Source organism: Elgaria multicarinata, chromosome 6 (genome assembly GCF_023053635.1).
Source record: "Elgaria multicarinata webbii isolate HBS135686 ecotype San Diego chromosome 6, rElgMul1.1.pri, whole genome shotgun sequence".
In the NCBI taxonomy this organism is placed as follows: Eukaryota; Metazoa; Chordata; class Lepidosauria; order Squamata; family Anguidae; genus Elgaria; species Elgaria multicarinata.
This window is the reverse complement of record NC_086176.1, coordinates 86,465,415-86,487,028: the sequence shown is the minus strand read 5'-3', so window position 1 is coordinate 86,487,028 and position 21,614 is coordinate 86,465,415. Positions and strand designations below refer to the sequence as shown.

Below are 21,614 nucleotides of genomic sequence, written 5' to 3'. Positions count from 1 at the left end.
AAAAACCTTGCCAAAAGTGCTCTGTAGACACTGAAGTGAAACTGGAGGGTCAAGTCATCATCTAAAGAACCCATAACAATCATGAGTAAGAAGTGATGAGCGGACAATAAAAGTCCAATATTCTTTAAATGTGGTTATTATGACTATGGAGAAGTTTGCTCTGGAGAGGGGAGGAGGGAATGTGAAATCCCATGATTCATTCTCAGTCTCCCATAATCCTTAACCACTGACTATGCTGGCTGGTGCTGATGGGAGTTGTAGTCCAAAACATCTGGAAGGCGTTGGGTTGGTGAAATATGGCATAGGAATCTGGGCTAGAAAGCTATGCATCAGTTAATATGTTATTCTTGTTGCAAGTTCATGGTTGGGGTGCCACATACGGAATTCTCTTGTTCATGGATGGTGACTGAACCATGTGTGGGCCAACGTGGTAGAGCGGAATGGGAGTCGAATGTGCCTACAAAGCTTTATCTGCTGGCTTCACACAACTGTTATCATCATCTGGATGGCCTTCAAGTGATCATTGCAATTGTGCCATTGAAATGCTATTCCCTTTTAAGGTGTTTTGTGTGAATGGTGTTTGCTTTTGGGACAGAATTGTCAAATTCGGACATGTCCTTACCACAGTATTTATGCACTGGGAATTTGAGACACAGCCTCCATTTCCATCCTGACATTCATCGATGTCGGAACAGACCTAATACCATAAAAAAGAAAGCAAGTTTATTTCAGTGAGCTGCCTATTCCAGTATAAAATGACTACATGCAGAAGTCTTTAAAAGCAGATTTTAAAAAATAATAATCTGGTGTTAATGCTAATTGAGAAACAAACTGAAAGGACAGGAAAAGGCCACAGCAGGAGATGGTTCTAGTGTGCTTACAGAACGAGGGCTCCTCGTGATACCAGTCAGAACACACTGTGCAACTATTCTGCTGTCATCAGGGCTGTCTATACACACAGTCCCAGGGTGGATGCGTGATGGCGCTATGTCAATTATACAACACAGCAGCCACCTTGCACCCACTCTGGGGCTTTCCTGTGAAGCTGCGAAGAAAAAAAAGTTGAGGCTTTACCCCAACTCTTTTCTCCGGAGCGAGACGAGTAAAGCACAACCACCATCTATCCTCACTCCAGAGTCATTGTGGAGATGTGACCAGGTGGATGGCGACCCTGATTGGTCACCGTCCACCCAGGCAGAGGGCAGGGGGCAGGCAGGCCCGGCCACTGGAAACCCTGCACTCTTGCTACTGCATTGGGTTAGCTGCCACCACCCCGAAGCAGCAAAAGTGCAGGAGTTCGCTTATCACACCATCAACCCGCCGCCATATAGACAGTCCCATCCTTTCAACACCAAGTTAAGCCTTTCGTCTACGCCCTGGCAGTGGAGGCTGGTAGCTCCGATGTCAGTGGGGCTCCAGGTTTCAGTCAGAAACAATCAGAATTCTGAGGAGTTCTGCTTCAGAGTTCTGACTGGGTCTGACTGAAACCTGGAGAGGATTCACCAACCCACGGACATCAGAGCCACCAGCTTCCACTGCTCCTAGGCATGTTACAGCATATGATAAGGTTTTAACCGGTCCTAGAATCTTCAGTGTTGTTTGTTTTTAATGGTTTTTGTATTTAAATGGTTTTTATATTATATTTTATATTGTATTTTGAAAGTTCTAATCTTTTGTAAACCGCCCAGACAGCTTTAGCTATTGGGTGGTATACAACAACAACATTTATTTTATTTATTTATTTAAAATATTCTTTGCCGCCTTTCAAGGCAGCAAGAAGCCCTCTCAAGGCAGTTTACAGCAATAAAACACATACATTCAGAAACGATGCAGACATTTATATAGACAACTCATTTATATCTTTAAAGAAGAAAAATAAGCTCAGTTGTCTAATACACTTCAGAGAAAGAGACCAGCATTACTTGCTTCTGACAGATGGCAATGAGACCACACACCTGTTTGTTATTTTTGGCAGTGTTTATTCCCAGTCCTTGAACGATCTGCCCAATGTATCCTGGTGGGCAGGCCTCACACCTGAAACCCGGAGCCATGTTCACACATCTCACCCCTGGGAAGCATGGATTATATCGGCACTAAAAGGCAAACATTAGATTTATTCAACATATGAATGATAAAGCATCCAGCCAGCAAACCTAATGTCCATTCAGACAACTGTTAGAAGCATAAATTGAAGGCAAAACCCAACATTTCTCTACATCTGGGTCCAGCAGTTACAATTGGGGTTCCCAACCTTTTGAGGCTGTCAAATTTTGAGAAAGCCGTGGGCATTCTCACAAAATAGCTGCCATGGGGGCACACTGCCCCATTCATAAAATTGGTGCCATGATGGGCATTGCTGGTCGCATAACACTGATTTCCCAGAAGGCAAACTAATGAGACTGAAAGAAAAGTAAGTTCCTTAAGAAACAAACTACAATGCAGAGGTGGGGCCTGAGCTCCAAACCCCAAAACCATTATTTTGAACCCAAATAAGGATGGTGATGGAGGGTAGCCCTTCATTTTGCACCATGCCATCCTCCCAGTTAAAAAAAGCCAGGAGGGGCAGGAAACCTGATGGGTAACAGGTTGGAGACTCCCAGAGTTATGCCTTTTTTCATTTTTACTTCAGTAGATGTAGAGGGCCTGATCCAGAACTTAAAAGCCCTCCCCCACTCCCCCAAGCTAGAGTCTGAATCTGAACTGTGGACCCTGTCACTCCTCTAGAGAAAATAATAATAATTGCTTAACACAGATTTAAAGTAATCTCTGTTTTGGTCCTGACTGAAACTTCTGAATCCCCACTTCTAAGGTTTTAACACCTGAAGAGGGAACTCACATATTTTACCCTCAGGGCACCTGCCCCTTGAGAACCTGGAGGCTACCCTCAGTCGAAGAATGAAGACACATCCTGGATTTCTCTGGCCCCTAGACGCACATGTTTCCCGCTCTCTCTCACTGGGGTCTATATGAGTCCTTTTAACAAACAGACAGACAGACAAAAACATACACTTTTTTTTACCTCATCAATATCTGTGCAAATAACTCCATTTCCAGTGAAGCCTTCGGGACAAGGCCCACACTGAAATCCATCTGCTGTGTCTGTGCACCGCACCCCTCGGAAACAAGAGTTGCCTTCACATTTGGGCTTAGGGGGTGGTGGGAGTGGAGTGGTAAAGCTCCCAGTACCCAGTCCTGTGGTCATAAAGGACAGCACTTTTAGCCATCTTGCTACTGATTGGCAAAGACTGAGACAAATCCTAAAAAAAAAAAAAAAAGAAGGCACCCAGCAAGGTAGTGGATCAATCCTCCAGCTGGATCAGAGCAGTTACCTTCTGAGATAATTCTGTGATGAACACACAGCACATGCCACAGGAGCCCTGCCATCACTGTTGGCTCCAGATTCTGGCAGAACCTTGCCTTGCCACCATCAACACTGCCCTTTTGATTGCTCCACCCCCTACCCTCTCTCCGGGCCCACTATGCTCAGAAAGAAAGGTAGGCAGGGCAAATGGAAGATGTTGCCCTTTCTCCTTCCTCTCGTTGCTGCTCATATGCTTGGAGAAGCAACAAGGAGGAAGGGAGGCTGCTGTCGTGTTCCTCAAAACCTCCTGCCTTCTTGGGAGACAATTACAAGGCCTGCTAAGTAATCCACAAAGCTTTATTTAAGCAATAAACATCTCTTCCCACCTGAAGAGAGTCTAATCTCTTGGAACTTTCCCCTAGGCAAGATTATGCAAAGTAAGCGAGACAATTGTCCTTTCAAGAAGAATGGAAAGCCTTTTCCCAAGATGCATTAACTTCAGAGAGACTAGTTCTGAGGTGGCTTCTGACGCGATTTGAGCCAGGCTGACTTTCTCTCGCCTTCCTTTCACTCCGCCAGTTTTAATCTGTGGCGTACTCTAGGATCGACTAATCTGTCCGTGCTCTCTCCTTCGGAAGAATGTTGGCTTCCCACTGACTGTGTATTATTTGCCCTTGATGAAATAAGTTCTGGAGAAAGTTTACCACCAGCTGGTGAAGAGCCTGTGAGAGCTTTCTACCCCACTGGTAAAGACTGGCCTATTTCTGGTGCCAACTTCTCTACTTCAGAGTCTGATTCTGATTGATCACCTGAAACACCTTCTTCCGACCCAGGGGGAGCAGGGCTAGACATGACAGCTACAGGGCTCTGGATGGGGGATGGGGGTCAGCAATGTGCAGCTTTCTGGGACATGGGCCCTAGCAGATGCCTAGTAAAGTTGACCCCTGATGTTAGCTTTGCTCACCACTCAGGGCTTCCTTCTCCATATAATTGCAGTCATGGGGACACACAGAGCCATGTGCATTCATTCCACATGACAGCACACAAAAATATGGGCGAACACTGAATTTTTTACAAGGAAAAAATATTTGTATAGGGAATGCGACTGAAGTGATCCTGGTTTCACATAAGAAGGGCAGTTCTGTATTGCTGTTGTGAGTTCATCTACTTCCTGTTTAAGAGAAAAGTAATAACAGCTCTATCCCCCATTAGGATATTCAGTTAAAAATAAAAGTGTTCACAACTGGGGGGCTGTCTATACGCAGTGAAAGACCTGCAGTGGCTGCGGATCTGTGCTGTGTCAGAGATATAACACAGATTTATTTATTTATTTTATTACATTTATATACCACCCCACAGCCGAAGCTCTCTGGGCGGTTTACAACAATTAAAAATGGTAAACATTAAAAGAATACAAAATTTAAAAACCATCAAAAACATAAAAAACAGTATAAAAACAACAGTATCCATTTAAAAACAACAATTCTGGGATCCATTAAAAACAAACTTAACATTGTTAAATGCTGTTATAATGCCTTGGAGAAGAGAAAAGTCTTGACCAGGCACCAAAAAGATAACAATGTTGGCACCAGGCGAGCTTCATCGGGGAGATCATTCCACAGTCGGGGGGCAACCACTGAAAAGGCCCTCTCCCTTGTTGCCATCCTCCAAGCTTCCCTCGGAGTAGGCACTCGGAGGAGGACCTTAGCTGTTGAGCTTCGCAGCCACCGCAGTGAAGCTGTGCATTGAAAAAGTCGGGGACTTACCCGACTTTTTCTGTGAGCGAGGTCAGTATGGCTCTTCCGCCATCTGACATCGCTCTGGGGCCAATCCGGGGGCGGTTCCTGGTAGGATCATAGAATAGCAGAGTTGGAAGGGGGCTACAAGGCCATCGAGTCCAACCCCCTGCTCAATGCAGGAATCCACCCTAAAGCTTTTCTGGCAGATGGTTGTCCAGCTGCCTCTTGAATGCTTCTAGTGTGGGAGAGGCCACGACCTCCCTAGGTAACTGATTCCATTGTCGTACTGCTCTAACAGTCAGGAAGTTTTTCCTGATGTCCAGCTGGAAGGCAACCAGCGATTGGTCACCTTCCACCAGGAGGAGGGCTGGGGGGGGGGGGGGGCTCTGGTACCCAGTTGGACTCCTTGACATTGGGATTAGGAAAACTGAGGGAAATGAATTCTGCAGGGCTTCTGAGGGAGGCGGCACCAACTCAGCACCGTGAAAACAGCCCCTGGGTTATTTCCCATTCATTGTTCATTTTGATGTGTAGGTATTAGTGTGACAAATATTTATCATTATCTTCAGAAGCCTGCAAAGCATTTTTTTTAACTTTTGGGTGCTCGTTTACTTGGGTACTCACATGCCTATTGTTTTAATCAGTAGATTACTCAATTAAGGCCATGCTACATTTTTACATGGAAAGAAATCCCATGAAATTCGGTGATGTTTACTTACAAACAAATAAGTGTGTATAGTTAGTGGCTAAGGACAACAACTGTTACCTTTGTGGTTTGACTGTACAGTTCATAAAATCATCTTTTAAATCAGGAAATACAAAAGTACTTACCACATGCCTGGCATTCAGCGATTGTATTCCTCAAAAAAGTTGTTTCTTTAACCTTGAAGTTACATAAAATAAATATATTCATCAATCTCATTTATCTTGAATTGCTACTAGCACTATTACATATTGTCCAGAAAATGCAGAGAACAGAATTAATACAATTGAATAGTATAGCCTAGATTGGCAAATACTTACTCAGTATTGTGTTTATATTGGCATAATTGTTCATATTGGACCTTATGACAAGTCTACTTCATATAAATAGCCACAATTTCATATTTTAGCCTTCTGTTACCTTTAGCAGAACTATGTAAAACATGCAATATTTATTACTGAGCTCAAAAGGCCATGTTCCCTAAGCAGAGAATTAATGCTTTATTCTTAAACTTTGTAATTGATCATTTGCTGAATAAATTTCAACTTCATCCTGTGCTTAAATTAATTGCTGAATTATAACCCTACTCTAAAATATCAGGACTGGCCCAAAACAGGTTGTATCATATATAAGCAGCACATGTGAAACTAGATAGCAACTGAGTAGTGATCAACAGTTAAATAAAGTTTGGGATTTTTCTGAGAAAGTCTAGTCAACCGTAGCACATACCTGACCTCAATCTTGCCTTATTTTTATTGCTTTTATACGTCACAAAGTTAGCTCCAGGGTCTCCATAATTTTGCCAAGTCTGGAAAAGTTTGCAGGGTCAGGCTCATAAATAATTTTATAAAGTTAGGCATATCTTCATGTTCTTTCCTGGAATTTGCTCAGTGGTATGATTCAGGAATGAACTATGCCATGCATATTTAACAACAATCAATTCCCTCGCTAAAGCTGCAGTGGATCATAATGTATAAATTTCTTATTGTGATGCAGAGGTTTGCACCAATGCTTCAAACGTGGATGAATTTTCTGCAGAGATAAGATACCCATTTGGCTAGTGGCTAGCAAAATGTATATACTATAAAAAAAAAAAGTCTTCAAATACCTGTTGTCTCAGAAGATCTTTCACATCACCTAATATTTGATTCATTTGCATCATGTGACCTAATAATTGCCTGTTAAAGTCACCTGCAATAATAAATTGAAAGCATTTAAATTATGTCATGTGGTAGGTTCAGAAATAAACTCTTATATAGCCCTTTCCATCATTCACATTGCTTCAGATCATACCGTGATCCCATTAATCTAGGATTTAGGCGTCAATTATCTTGCCATCTGAACCTACACCAAGCAGGATATGACACTTTGAAACAGTTTGAAAACTGTACATAGAGTGTGTCCTGGGCCCCAACAGTTGTCACTAGTGTTATAAACCTTTTTAAAGCCCCAATAAAGTTTCGAGAGGATTTACTTCCAGGACTGATGTTATGCTGTTCCAGTGGAGATTACTCCGAAGTAATTGTACATAGATTTGCAAACTTGGTCTAGTAGCTTCAAGATTGCAGCCCAAGGGCTGGCCCACATGTTTGCTACTTGAAGAGTAACTAGAGAGGATTCAGTGATGATCTGAATGTTTTACTACAGCCACCACAGATTGAACACTGTAGGTACACTGTTTGCGCATGTAGATGACATCCAAAGCAATGCATTTCCTTTACTGAATCCGAACAATTAATTTTGAGAGCAGCTGAAGATGGTTTACTGTCTTCCCATGTCTGTAGGGATAAAGGTGGCCCTGTCTGCTGGCTACCAAAGGATGGGCTTTCTCGGATGTATTGCCTAAGGTATGGAATTCCCCCCCATGGGGCAAAGACCTTTTAAAGTCAGTTTTAGAGGTGCATTTACCTCTAGGCACTGTGTATTAGTTTTTAACACTGTTACATGAGTTTTTATTGTATTTGTGTACGTTTTAATGTGTAAGCCTCTCTGGGGAATTGAATAGAAAATCAATTTTATCAGGGTATAAAAGCAAATAATAATCTTCCAAGTTCATAATTCACCTATATGACTGAAAAAGAACACATCCCAGGGGCTGTCTACGTGCCGCCGCTTTCAATGCTGATGCCCCCCAAACCTGTAGCCTCACAGTTGCGAAGCCACATGGGCAGGACTGAACGTGGAATATCCTGCCCTGAAACTTCTCAGCATAGGTTACATGGCCGAAACGCACAGCAAATAGCAACTAACAATTGGGTTCTGAAAGTATTTTTCTCACTCTGCTCAACTCTGTATCAGTGAAAAGATGCCTCCACACACTTACACAGCTTCAAATCAATGGGCGCCCACTGTCTGTCAGCTCTCAGTAACAAGCATGCTATAAATTGCTCATTTAACGAAGCTCATGGTATTATTGCCTACTTTTTATCCCAAGCTCGTAATGATTTGACACGAGGTGTCTGGCCTTAGATTCTATCACTTCCCACAGCAAGCATATAATGAGTGGACACACACAGTGACAAGCAATTTGTAAGACTGGTGGTTCTTGCAGGCAGAAATCATAATATGTAGAGCTGTCCTAAGAGGAAGAAATACAGCTGCCATTGCGTCCTGAGCAAAGATATCCAAGCCACACCAAATCTGAGGGAGGGAGAAAGCAGCAGCCAGGCACATCTCCACCGTGCCTGGGTCCAGCTCCAGCTGAGAGCCCCCTCCCTCCTGCTACCAACTGTCTCTGGAGAGGCCACCAGTGAGGGAGGAAGCAGCAACCAGGCACCTCTCCACCGTGCCTGAGTCCAGCTCTAGCTGAGAGCCCCCTCCCTCCTGCTACCAACTGTCTCTGGAGAGGCCACCAGTGAGGGAGGAAGCAGCAACCAGGCACCTCTCCACTGTGCCTGAGTCCAGCTCCAGCTGAGAGCCCCCTCCCTCCTGCTACCTACTGTCTCTGCAGAGGCCACCAGTGAGGGAGGAAGCAGCAGCCAGGCACCTCTCCACCGTGCCTGGGTCCAGCTCCAGCTGAGAGCCCCCTCCCTCCTGCTACCAACTGTCTCTGCAGAGGCCACCAGTGAGGGAGGAAGCAGCAGCCAGGCACCTCTCCACTGCGCCTGGGTCCAGCTCCAGCTGAGAGCCCCCTCCCTCCTGCTATCAACTGTCTCTGGAGAGGCCACCAGTGAGGGAGGAAGCAGCAGCCAGGCACCTCTCCACCGCGCCTGGGTCCAGCTCCAGCTGAGAGCCCCCTCCCTCCTGCTATCAACTGTCTCTGGAGAGGCCACCAGTGAGGGAGGAAGCAGCAGCCAGGCACCTCTCCACCGTGCCTGGGTCCAGCTCCAGCTGAGAGCCCCCTCCCTCCTGCTACCAACTGTCTCTGCAGAGGCCACCAGTGAGGGAGGAAGCAGCAGCCAGGCACCTCTCCACCGCGCCTGGGTCCAGCTCCAGCTGAGAGCCCCCTCCCTCCTGCTATCAACTGTCTCTGCAGAGGCCACCAGTGAGGGAGGAAGCAGCAGCCAGGCACCTCTCCATCGTGCCTGGGTCCAGCTCCAGCTGAGAGCCCCCTCCCTCCTGCTACCAACTGTCTCTGCAGAGGCCACCAGTGAGGGAGGAAGCAGCAGCCAGGCACCTCTCCACCGTGCCTGGGTCCAGCTCCAGCTGAGAGCCCCCTCCCTCCTGCTACCAACTGTCTCTGCAGAGGCCACCAGTGAGGGAGGAAGCAGCAGCCAGGCACCTCTCCACCGTGCCTGGGTCCAGCTCCAGCTGAGAGCCCCCTCCCTCCTGCTGTCAACTGTAACTGCTGAACTTTCCAACTAAGATTGTAGTGCCTGAATTTGCTTTCCTTTCCCCCCTCCTCCTCCTCCTCTGTCCCAATCCCCTTTTCTTTTGTGTCATGTCTTTTAGATTGTAAGCCTGTGGGCAGGGACTGTCAAGAAATACTTTTGTAAGCCGCCGTGAGAGCCTTTTTTGGCTGAATGGCGGCATAAAACTCCTTAAATAAATAAATAAATCTCCCAAAGTCAGCCGCCACTACCTTCATTTCAACTACTACGCAAAAGGCAAAAACAACCATGCTGATGATATGCAATTTTTTTGCCTACATATGGTAAAATATTCAGTTTAAATTGTTTTTGGCTACTGTTTCGATATATCTATTTAACAGGTTTACTAGAAAACATGCCCACAGTACAACACAAGCCAAGGTATTAGTTTTCTAAGAACATACACATCTAACCTCAAAGAAGAAATAACTTCTTAGCATGACCTCATACCCTGCTAGCAAAGGGGGAGGAATGGGATAAAAGGCGTCCAAGCTGGTTCCCCCTTCCTTCTTCATTGATGGATCTTACAGTAGCTGCATCAAAGTAGCGCCACTGCTACCTCCCCAGAAAAGGAGGGGGACAGAAAGGGTGTCTATACAGACATACACTGACCTGGTTCGCATGTTCAACTCTAGGGTGACCATATGAAAAGGAGGACAGGGCTCCTGTATCTTTAACAGTTGTATTGAAAAAGGAATTTCAGCAGGTGGCATTTGTATATATGGAGAACCTAGTGAAATTTCCTCTTCATCACAACAGCTAAAGCTGCAGGTGCCCTGCCCTCTTTTAAATCTGGTCACTCTAGTATAGCTCCTGCAGCTTTAACTGTTGTGATGAAGAAGTAATTTCACCAGGTTCTCCATATATACAAATAACACTTGCTGACATTCCCTTTTCTATGCAACTGTTAAAGATACAGGAGCCCTGTCCTCCTTTTCATATGCTCACCCTAATCAACACAACCCACCATGGCTTATTTAAGCCACTGTGGTTTGCAGTATATGCCAGCAGCCATTTTGAATTTTCAAGCCGCAGCAGGCAGGAACCGTGGTTTATTGTGTCGCCTGAACCTGGTGAGTGTGGGTTGTTGGCATAGTTAATAAACCTTCCACAACCCTAAAATAGCCTAATTTGAGTGACTAAGCGGCTGTGAGAAGGCATTCTCCACACTGTATGCAGATGTACATGTACCTGCCCCAGGATTAAATTGAAAGGGAAATCAGTTCTGCCAGTTTGCAGTAAATACTGGCTGTGCACAGCACTGATTGGCTAATGCTTGCGATGTCAAAAACCTCCCTCCCCCCACCCAACATTCCTGGTGCAGTTTTCAAGCACATTTTACATTGAGTTCGCTCTTTAAAAATAATTATTATTATGACCACAGCAAAGTTCATAGTATGCTTTCAGCTTTTACAGAGGTGAACAGTTTGTCTTAAGGTATGGTTGTGGGCTGCTAAGAGGCTACTTCCATCCTTTTTTCCTTTTCTCGACACCCTTCTTCCCTGCCATATTGTTTTGGGGAAATATTCTTGGATGCAGCCACCTTCCTTTTAAAAGATCCATCAATTATGATGAAGTGCGAACTTCTTCTCTCGGTAAGAAATGATCTAGTGCACGCATCCCTTCAGTGGGGCTGCCGCTTCAAACACCAGCTGATGCCCTTTCAGGTTTTCAGCTAAGAGTGCAAACACAGGCCCTTTCTACACCTGCCTTTCCACCCAGGATCATCCCTGTGCATCCACAGGGGATCCTGGGAGCATGCAGGGATGATCCCTGCATTTTCCCGGGATAACTGAGACCTTGGTTATCCCGGTATTACCCATGGTCCCGGGATGATCCTGAGGACTGTGGGTGCCCGTCCTGGCTTCTTCCCTCCTCTCCATGAGCAGCGGAGGTCAGCAAAGGGAAGGAGCCAGGCCAGGGGGAGTCCAAGGACATCAGGGGTGGGTGAGGGAGAAGGGTCAAGGCTTTTTTAAAAAAACTTACTTCCGGGACGTCATGCTTCCGTTTAGATGCCCAGGGACAATCCCAGAAGCAGGTAAGTCCAGGATCGTCCCCCTTCCCTCCCCAAAGGCACTTAGGTATAGAAAGAGCCGCAGTTTCCCCAGCCTCCAGACACTCTCCTAAATATGGTCCAGAGTCTTGGGTGACCATATGGAAAGGAGGCCAGGGCTCCTTTATCTTTAATAGTTGTATGCGTGCAGCACCTGCTGAAACTCCCTCTCCATCACAACAGTTAAAGCTGCAGGAGCCCTGCCCTCTTGACCAGATACAAAAGAGTGCAGGGCTGCTGCAGCTTTAACAGTTGTGATGAAGAGGGAATTTCACCAGGTGCTGCACGCATACAAAGGACACCTGCTGAAGTTCCTTTTCGAAACAACTGTCAAAGATACAGGAGCCCTGGCCTCCTTTCCATATGGTCACCCTAGTTCAGATCCTTCCTTCACCTGCTGTGTGGGGCATCTGGAGACTTGCTTGACACAGCAGACAAATGGGAAACACAGAAAGCAGGACCCTGGAAGGAATGGGTCAGAGTAGACAGAAACAAACTATAGCTGCTTTTACTCTTATAACTGCTGTAGAATTAAAGGACAATGTCTGGTGTCCGGGGCACTAGAGATGGAGACTCTACTGGTTGCTTTCAGGGAGGCATGTCTTTGTTTCCTCTTACAGGACTGCTATCATATCCAAGGCACACACACAAAAATGCTAGGCTAAAAATAATTACTAGGATACTCTTCCATGTTACTCTTGGAATATATAACTTAGGGTGACCATATGAAAAGGAGGACAGGGCTCCTGTATATTTAACAGTTGTATTGAAAAGGAAATTTCAGCAAGTGTCATTTGTATATATGGGGAACCTGGTGAAATGTCCTCTTCATCACAACAATTAAAGCTGCAGGTGCCCTGCCCTCTTTTAAATCTGGTCACTCTAGTATAGCTCCTGCACCTTTAACTGTTGTGATGAAGAGGGAATTTCACCAGTTTCTCCATATATATGGAGAAATTCCCTTTTCTATACAACCGTTAAAGATACAGGAGCCCTGTCCTCCTTTTCATATGGTCACCCTATATAACAGAAACATCAAACGTTACCTGGATATTGAAGTGCCGGCTCAATCTGTGGAAGGAAACAGTCTTGTAAGCTCGCAGCTTGGGACAACGACCCTCTCACTATTAGCTTCAGCTCTTCTAAAGTGTCCTAGAAGAACAAAAAAGAAAAGACAAAGACTGAAGGAAGGCAAAGGCATTTGGTTTAGAATTGTGGAAACAGATACACACACAGTTTGCATACTGATTGCTTTCCCATGTAACAAAAACAGTGCCACAGAAATCTCCAGTCATGAGGAAAAGGTCTACTTGCAAATTAGATCTTTTCGACACAAGGCTGTTAATCAGCTGTTAAATCCCGTATCTGCTTCTGTTTTCATTGCAAAACTGAGATCTGAGCACTACAGTGTTTCCTTTCCTGCTTTCTTGCTACATAAGCTCTAGGTGGCACTGTGGTATAGCAGAGCAGAGCAAATATACAAGCGAAAAGAGCGCTTTCCTTTGCTTTCACAATTAAAAAGTGCTTGCCAAAAGTGCTCATTAGACACTGAAGCGAAACTGGAGCGTCATATGATTATCTAAAGAAGCCATAAACAACTGTGAGGAAATCCCTACTCTCCAAGGGGATGAATATGAACTGATGAACTCTCATTTCCCTTGCACACTCCATCCTCACAACTGTCACCTCTGGAGCCCAGACATGCCTAGCTCCCAGCCAACCTGCAAACTTCAGCAATGCTGCATTGCTTCCCCACAGCTGCTCACCTGTGCTTTTTTCTGCAGTGTCCGTAATTCCACTGACTCTGAGTTTAGCAACAGTCCTGAAAAAGCTTTGGGCAGATCTTGAATGGAATCCATTTGCACACAGTCCACGTATAATTCTGCTTTGCTTGAGCCACGTGGCAGGCCACTCAACTTGAGGAGAACCGCATGGCGCTTCCCATCCGCCAGCGGTACATTGCTGAAGATCACAGCATTTAATTTCCCATCCTTCCTCAAATATCGAAGGGAAACTAGAAGAAAATAATGTCATTGTAAGGTGAGAATGCAGTATACGTGAGATACAATAAAATTCCTGCCAATGGAGAAAAAAGCATGTGGAAAGTTATAGAAAATCCTTGCCAGTCTGGCTGTTCTCAGTTGAATCGTGCCTGCTGTGACGATTCAGCGTTCTAGTTAGCAATTCACTCATAACAATTCACTCACTGGATTAGTAATAAAATATCTTACAAAAGGAGAAGACAAAAACAGTAGTCTGAACTCGTAGGTTAAGTATTGGACCTGAACCTGAAGATCTAAAGTCTGGGATAGTTAAACTATGGAATTCACTACCACAAGACATAGTTATGGTCATAAATTTGGATGGCTTTAAAAGGGGGTTAGACAAATTCATGGAGGAAAGGGCTAGCAATGGCTAGTAGTTCTGATGGCTAGCTACTACCTCCAGTATCAGAGGCAGTTGCAGGGGAACATGGAAGGGAGGCTGCTGTTGCACTCAGTTCTGCTTGCGGGTTTCCCATGGGCAGCTGGTTGGCCATTGTGTGAATAGAATGCTGAACTAGATGGACCCTTGGTCTGATTCAGCATGGTTCTTCTTATGTTCTTATGGCTAGTCAACCTTGTGCCCTTCAAACAGATTGGACTACAACTGCCATCATCTGTGAACACTGGCCTCCCAGAATATGTAGCTCCAAATACCTGGAGGGGGGGACACCAGATTGCCTGCTCCTGTCCATGGCCATAAATGCAGTGACTCTGTTCAAACAACACACGAAGCCATGATGATTAAGCACAGCTTAGCATGGCATGTGAAGCAATACTTAGCATGGCATGTGAGCCATTCCTAACCGTGATGGCTACATGACCACAGTTTAAACATGCCCACTAACCATTTGCTGCAAAATGGTTAACAACCTACCCATGGGTTAGCGTGTTGTCTGAACAGGCCCAGAGAGTAGACACAGGGTAATCTTTTGTGCCTAGTTTCCATTTCCTGCTAATATACTAGAAATAGTTTGGGCTGACCCAAAACATTTTCGGTGCCTGGGGAAGAAAATCCAGATAGTGTCCCTCTTCACATGATAAAGATAGAATTACAAATTAAACTGTGCATCATTTCCTGTTCTTTAATGTGCCCCTAAATCTGTGGGAGATGACATGATTGTTCATCCCTTAGGTGCCTGCCCTATTTCCTAATAGTAAGATTAGCTCTTCCTGGTAGAGGAACAAAATAAAAGATTGGGGTATCACACATGATGCCCATCAACACCAATATGTCAAGAGACAACTGTCTCGGCATCTGTCAAGTTCCCTGATACTCCTGATTTTTATTTTATTTCTTACCATTTTTTTGTAATTGAAAAAAAATAATAACTGGCAAGCTAACATGTTGCAAACCCCACCTTTGCCTTGTACTTAGGTTCCTGGGAAGGTTGCTTTTCTTTTAATCTCACCAGATTGCCTTCTGGGAAATGAGTGTTTTAGAACTGTCCACACTCATCACTGCAACCATTTTGTGAGAGTACCCATGACACCCCAAAAGGTTGGTGACCTATTAAATGTGCCATATAAGTGGTAGACTATTTTTTAAAATTTAGAACCAGACTAAATGATGCAAAATAAGAGCTATTGGGTGGTGGTCAAGATGAGGACTATGGCAAACAGAGATGGGGTCCTAGAGAAAATGTCCCCCTCCCGATACTCTTTGCGCTGGGATGGAAGCTGGCAGCAGTGCTGTGTAGCGTACCTGGGCAGGATCTACACTACTGCTTTAAAGGGCTTTATAACAGTTTTGACAACTGTTGGAGCCCAGGACACACTGCATATACAGTTTTCAAAACGTTTTCAAAGTGCTTTAAAGGCAGTAGTGTAGATCCCCCCCTGGAATCCTGATTGTTCACAGCAGATTAGGGGTTGATGTGAACGACAGGACTGGGAAAGGAATGAACAGGCAGGAGAAGCCACGTCTGCCTTACCTCCTGTTGCATCAGGAGATGTACAGATATACAACCCACGTTCTTTGGCTTAGAATCTGGTAAGCCCATAAGTAAGGCCTAGCATCTGGAGCACGAATGAATAAGTGGAGCAGAGAATTAGAGAGAAACAGAAAGCAGAAAAGAGTGGAAGAGCCCACAATTGGGCAGCGGCCATGAGACAGGACTGCCCGAGGGCAGCTGGATTGGATGGGAGATCAAAGTTCATTTGAGGGGGTGGAATACTGTTTTTGGAGAGAGCACAGGAGGGGGGGAATGCTCGCTAGGACCAAAGACGTGATTATATTTAAAACATCTGTGCTTCTGCACCCTTCCGCTGCGGGAAAAGTTTGAATTAACGTTGCCGACGGATAATGAAGAGTTCAGTCATTTTCACTGTGGAGAAACCCAGCCCCTGCTGTTCCGTTACTAAGGGCAATAATAAAAAAAAAAACCTTCAGTTTAGGATTCAAGAAATCCCATCGGATATTTGAATAGGCTTCAAAGTGCTGTTGTTAAGTGAGCTCACACTGTTTTTAAGACAACACTGTTCTTTAAAGGTGGTCAGTTCTTTCTTGAGCGTATCTCCAGGTGAAGGGGAAGATGGCGGCGGGGTGGGCGGGAATGGTAGACATAGAGTATCTAGGGAGTCGGCTGCTTATATTTTCAGCGGTAAAGGACTCCGCCAGAAGAGGGAATTTAGTTTAGCAGATGGTTTTGTGATTATTTTGTCCACTTTTGGAACACTGTAATCTGGTTAACAATATTTTCATTTCCCCACTATTAAAATAATAATAATCAGCCTTTGTAATATGAGGAGAATAAAAAGAAAGCAACTTTAAGACAAGCTGTGTTTGTCAGCAAACTGTAAGTTCAAACAGTCCTATGGCGATCAATATATATTAAATAAAAATACACAAAAATCTATCGACGTCAGAAAGTGTACAAGACATCTGTAAATAATATTCAAATAAAGGATTTCTTTTTCACATCATATCCAAGGATATATGCAATATCATGTGTTATATAATTTTATTTCTGGGGAACAAAAGAAGTTACTTCTGCATTAACTACTAGAGCAGTACCTTGCTCTAGCATCAATGCCTTGATAACTCTTCAAATGCAATGGTGAAGCAAGGAGAGCCCAATGGGTGGAAAATATGGCAGTTAGGCTGCTAACTGGCACACAATATTGTGGTCACATCAATTGTAAAAAACCTGCACTGAATGCCAAATTTTTTTCTGAGCTCAATCAAAGGTGTGCGTTTTAAACTTTAAAGCTCTAAGCAGCTTAGGACCAGGCTATCTGAGGGACCACCTGTCTCAATATTAACCTGACTGTTACGAAGATCAACAATGAGGCCCTTTTGAAGACACTCCTGCTTGTAGAAACCCGCTTGTCAGGCATGTGGGAAAGGACAGTCTCCTGTGTTGCTCCTAAACTCTGAAGGTACAGAAAAGGGCAAATAAATAGATCAAGGGGCTGAAGCATCTCCCCTATGAGGGAAGGTTACAACAGCGGGGATTATTTAGCTTGGTAAAAAGGAAATTAAGGGGAGACCTAATAGAGATATGCAAAATTATACGTGGTGTGGGGAGACATGATAGGGTGTACACAATTAAACAGCTGTTTGGCCACTGTGTGAACAGAATGCTGGTCTAGATGGACCCTTGGTCTGATCCACATGTCTCTTCTTATGTTCTTTATCTTCTGGAGTTGCAACAGGCCCCCACCCCCTCTGCGTTCAAGAAGGGAAGCAATTTGGCTTTTAAAACCATGTTAATGATTTCAAATGTTGTTTTTACTGTGTTCTTATGTTTTTATCTGATTATTGTTTTGGACTTTTTGCAAACTACCTTGGTTGGTCTAGAAAGGCGGTATGGAGATACTATAAATAAATACAAAAAAATTAGTCCCATACAAGTCAAATGGAATGGTGAAATTAACTAAACTGAATCCTGAGCAGCTTCAGGCCTTTCTAACAGGAACGTTGGTTTTTGGGTTTTTTTTAAAAAAAGAGAGAGTAATCCAAATCTTTTTAAAGGAAAATGCAGTGTTGAAATAGACACAACCAGGTTCTGCTTTAACTCATTTCTCTCCTAAGGGAAACAAGAAAGAAAGAAAGAAAGAAAGAAAGAAAGAAAGAAAGAAGGAAAGAAAGAAAGAAAGAAATTCTGGAATAACAGCACATGACTCAGAAGAAGAAAAATACTTTCAGCTGTTGTATTTTACTTTTTAAAGGGCTGCCTAGATGCATATATAGATATATGGATATGGCCGCCATTCTTTCACAAACTCAAAAATGAACAATTCTGAAATTTCTAGTATAGCTTCAGCGGTTACTGAAGTGGAGGGAGGTGTCTTACTCCTCATGGCACTATCCAATATGCATCCTTTACAGTCACACAAACTATACACCTGCTTATCGCAGCAGGGCAGGTCCTGGTCCTGGAAGCTAGTTTTCCACTTTGCTAGGTATAGATTGGAAGTGCTCTAAAAGCCTGCACAGCCAGTTTGGTCAGTGCCCATAGAAGCCACCCACCCCACCCCAAATAAATGGTGTACTGCTGGCACTGACAGCTCCCAAGTCTCTAAAAAGCTGGTATGCAGTACGCATATTCATTCTGATTACAGAAATCAAACAAAATCCTAGGCTTATGTATTTATTTATTGGTTTCTATTCTAAACTGCCATTCAAGTGCTTGCATACCACGCATGGTGGCTTACAGCAATCGAGGCCAATGATAAAATAAGTAATACAAATAGCAACACAATGAAATAGGTTTAGCAAACATGTTTGATAGGAAATTACAACTTAGTAAAACAAAGGAAAGGAAAGGAACCTCTCGTGCAAGCGCTTGAGTCATTGCTGACTCCTAGAGGGACGCCTGCTTTCGCTGACGTTTTCTTGGCAGACTTTGTAGCGGGGTGGTTGGCCATCGCCTCCCCCAGTCGCAGTTACCTTTCTCCCAGCTAGCTGGGTACTCATTTTACCGACCTCGGAAGGATGGAAGCCTGAGTCGACCTGAGCCGGCTGCCTGAGAACCAGCTTCTGCTGGGATCGAATTCAGGCCGTGCGGAGAGTTTCGGCTGCAGTAACTGCCGCTTACCACTCTGTGCCAGCTGGAATTTTAAAAGTTTAAACTGTCTGGCATGGCAAGAGAAGGGGCCAGCTGAGCAAAGAATTTCAGATTTTGGAGATAAGGGGCCAACAGGACAAAAAAAAAATGGATGTGACTACAATGAAAGCCCTTTCTCTTGTCCCCATCAATCAAGTCTCCATCATAGTTGGGATAAAGAAAAAGCTCTTCCTTTCCCCATTATTAGGGAATGGGCAAGCTGGCACAGCAGGAAGTAGGGCTTTAAAGGTAATCACAAACACTTTGGATTGTGCCTGGAAACAGACAGTGCAGCTGTTGCAGGACAGGTGTGATATGAACCCATGAGAAAATGCCCACTACCATCCTGACAGCTGCATTCTAGACCAGTTGAAGTTTCTGAAAGCTTTTTCAAAGGTCTGACCTCATCAAGAATTGGCACCAACCTCAGCTGGGAAAAGGTGCTCGTGGCTACGCCTGCCATATGAACAACCAGGTACAAAGCTGAGTCCAGCTGGACCATCGAACTGCAATCCAGATTCCTCCACAGGAGTATTACCTCACACAAAGCAAGTTGAATTCCTGTTGCAAAGTCTCTCTCTCTCTCTCCCCCCCCTCCCCTGACCAGGAGCACACTCATAGTAGTCAACAATTTGGATGGCTTTAAAATAAAAGGAGGTTGAATAAATTCCTGGAGAAGGCTTATCAGTGCTACTCCTCCTATGTGCTGCCTCCAGTATCAGAGGCAGTAAACCTATATACACCAGTTTCTGGGGAACATGGGTGGGAAGGTACTGTTACACCGTGCCCTGTTGTGGATACTTGGTTGACAGTTGGTTGACCACTGTGTGAACAGAGTCCTGGCCTAGATGGACCCTTGGTTTGATCCAACATGGTTCTTCTTATGTCTGATCTGGAATGAATTAAGTCTCAATTTATTAGCTCTCATCCAGCCCATTACTGCCTCTAGCAAGTAATTGAGAACCTCAACAGTTCTGCTGGTTTTAGAAGAAAAGGAGAAATACAGTTATGTGTCATCTGCATATTGGTGACAATGCACCTGAATGACTTCTCCCAACAGTTCCATGTAGATATTGAATAGTTTATCCTAGAGGGATAAACAATGCCATGCCCTGAACCAGCAGTCAAGGTTTTAGAGGGGAGTCCCCCAACATCACCTTCTGAAACACCTTCTGAAAGTGATCCTCCAAGGACTGAGTGGAATAATTAAAACAGTTACTCCCAGATTCATCCTCGCTAGGCCATAAAGATACCATGGTCAACGATATCAAACATCACTGAAAAATCCAACAGACCCAACAGGGATGTACATCTTCTGTCTAGTTTCTGGCAAACAGAGTCGTTTCAGTTCCAAAACCAGACCTGAAGCCAGATTGAAATGGTTCTATATGCAATTCTAATGACTGCAAAATTAAAATGCCATGCCTGAACATTTTGTTATGGGACCTGTATTCCATAGCTGGTGTGCATTCCAGTGGAAATCTCTTACAATGAATAACATGTCCTAGATCAGTTCCCAGAACTTCATGAAAACATTTTTTGGAGCGTGTGCACTGAGTTGCAAAGCCTTCCAGCATTCTTTGAAATGTATACTTGTTTTTCATAACAGGGCCCAGAGAGCTTCACCTATTGGGCAGTATAGTAAAAAGTAAGTAAGTATATCTGCTCATCCAGACAAGATCTTTATAGATTATTTCCTGTTGCTGAAGTTAATATTCTCCTGTGGTTCTTTTGGAGCTTATTTTTGTTTAATTTGTTTTATAGATTGTAGATTTTCTTAGTGTCATCTTTGGTTTTAACCAAAATCTATTAAATTATTTTTTAAAAATTACATAAATGAAATGATTACAAAAATTATCGTCTGATACTTAAATCACCTGGCCCTTCCAGTCTATGAGACATACACCAATATGAGTGATCAAGACAGTGCACTGATGCACATGGATTCATGCACACATACTTTTTTCTCCATAAGCAAACCCATAAGCTCTGTTTCATAAACACACACAACACCTAAATGTACACCCATAAACTTACGCATATGCAAATCTTGCAAGCTGTATGGACAAGCCTCAGATGCTGCATGCATACAAATGACACCTGCTGAAATTCCTTTTTCTAAACAACTGTTAAAGATATAGGAGCCCAGTCCTCCTTTCCATATGGTCACCTTAAGAATTTACCCTATCACGGCAATGTTTCCCAAAAGTCAGCACCATGGCTCTAAATTCCACTCAACCAAGAGCACTTTCTGTCATGAGGCTGATTTTATATGGCCTCTGCAATCGGAATGTTTATTCTGCAGTCAGAGCTAAACGTTGGGATCAACTAAATTAAGTTCCCATCTTTCATATGCTGGATGCAGCATGTGCGTGTATCTATAAAATTCCTTAGTAATTTGAAACAGTGATTTCCCAAGGGGGGGAAGGGGGGGAACTGACTTGATTCTTTGAGAACCAAGTTAGCTGGCAGAGAGATGCCAGCCTGTTTCTCTCAAGAAGGGGAATTGGGGCTGTTCAAGAATGCATGAAAGACAAGTGCAGGATCTTGCCATAAGCTAATGCTCATACTTCTCTGAAAAGTGAAATGCAGCAAGTACATAGGTGAACAGTCAAAAGTAGAAGAAACCTATCATAATTGCATTAACAGACGTTTCCTGGCCTCAACACTGATGAGACGTCACCCGGAACACTGTGATTAGCTCTGGGCACCAACAAGTTTTAAGAATTCAGAAGAGTTAAAAGCAGTTGGCAACATGGTCCAGAACAGGTATATTAATGTGGCAGTCCATGAAGTGAATCCAGCCCCTGATGCAATTTCCTCTGGCCCTTGGCAGGCCTACCAGATTTTAATCAAGAGTTGTACAAAGCTTGCCCAGAGTTTCTTTCATAAGGGGGGGGGGGGAGGGAAAAAGGT

General features: G+C 44.1%; 1 protein-coding gene across 2 annotated transcripts in view; it reads right to left on the bottom strand.

Annotated features, from left to right (window-relative positions):
* Positions 1-21,614, bottom strand: part of THBS4 (thrombospondin 4) — a 54,417-nt gene that overhangs the window by 17,319 nt on the left and 15,484 nt on the right. The window contains exons 3-9 of one of the 2 annotated variants that reach the window (XM_063128651.1): positions 13,372-13,619; positions 12,652-12,757; positions 6,852-6,934; positions 5,872-5,923; positions 3,020-3,192; positions 1,956-2,093; positions 623-697 (exon numbers count right to left, since the gene is read on the bottom strand). In XM_063128651.1, coding sequence (XP_062984721.1) covers positions 623-697; positions 1,956-2,093; positions 3,020-3,192; positions 5,872-5,923; positions 6,852-6,934; positions 12,652-12,757; positions 13,372-13,619 — 875 coding nt within the window. Of the gene's footprint in view, positions 1-622; positions 698-1,955; positions 2,094-3,019; positions 3,193-5,871; positions 5,924-6,851; positions 6,935-12,639; positions 12,758-13,371; positions 13,620-21,614 lie in introns of those variants that run through there. The other variant, XM_063128650.1, reaches the window with a different exon arrangement.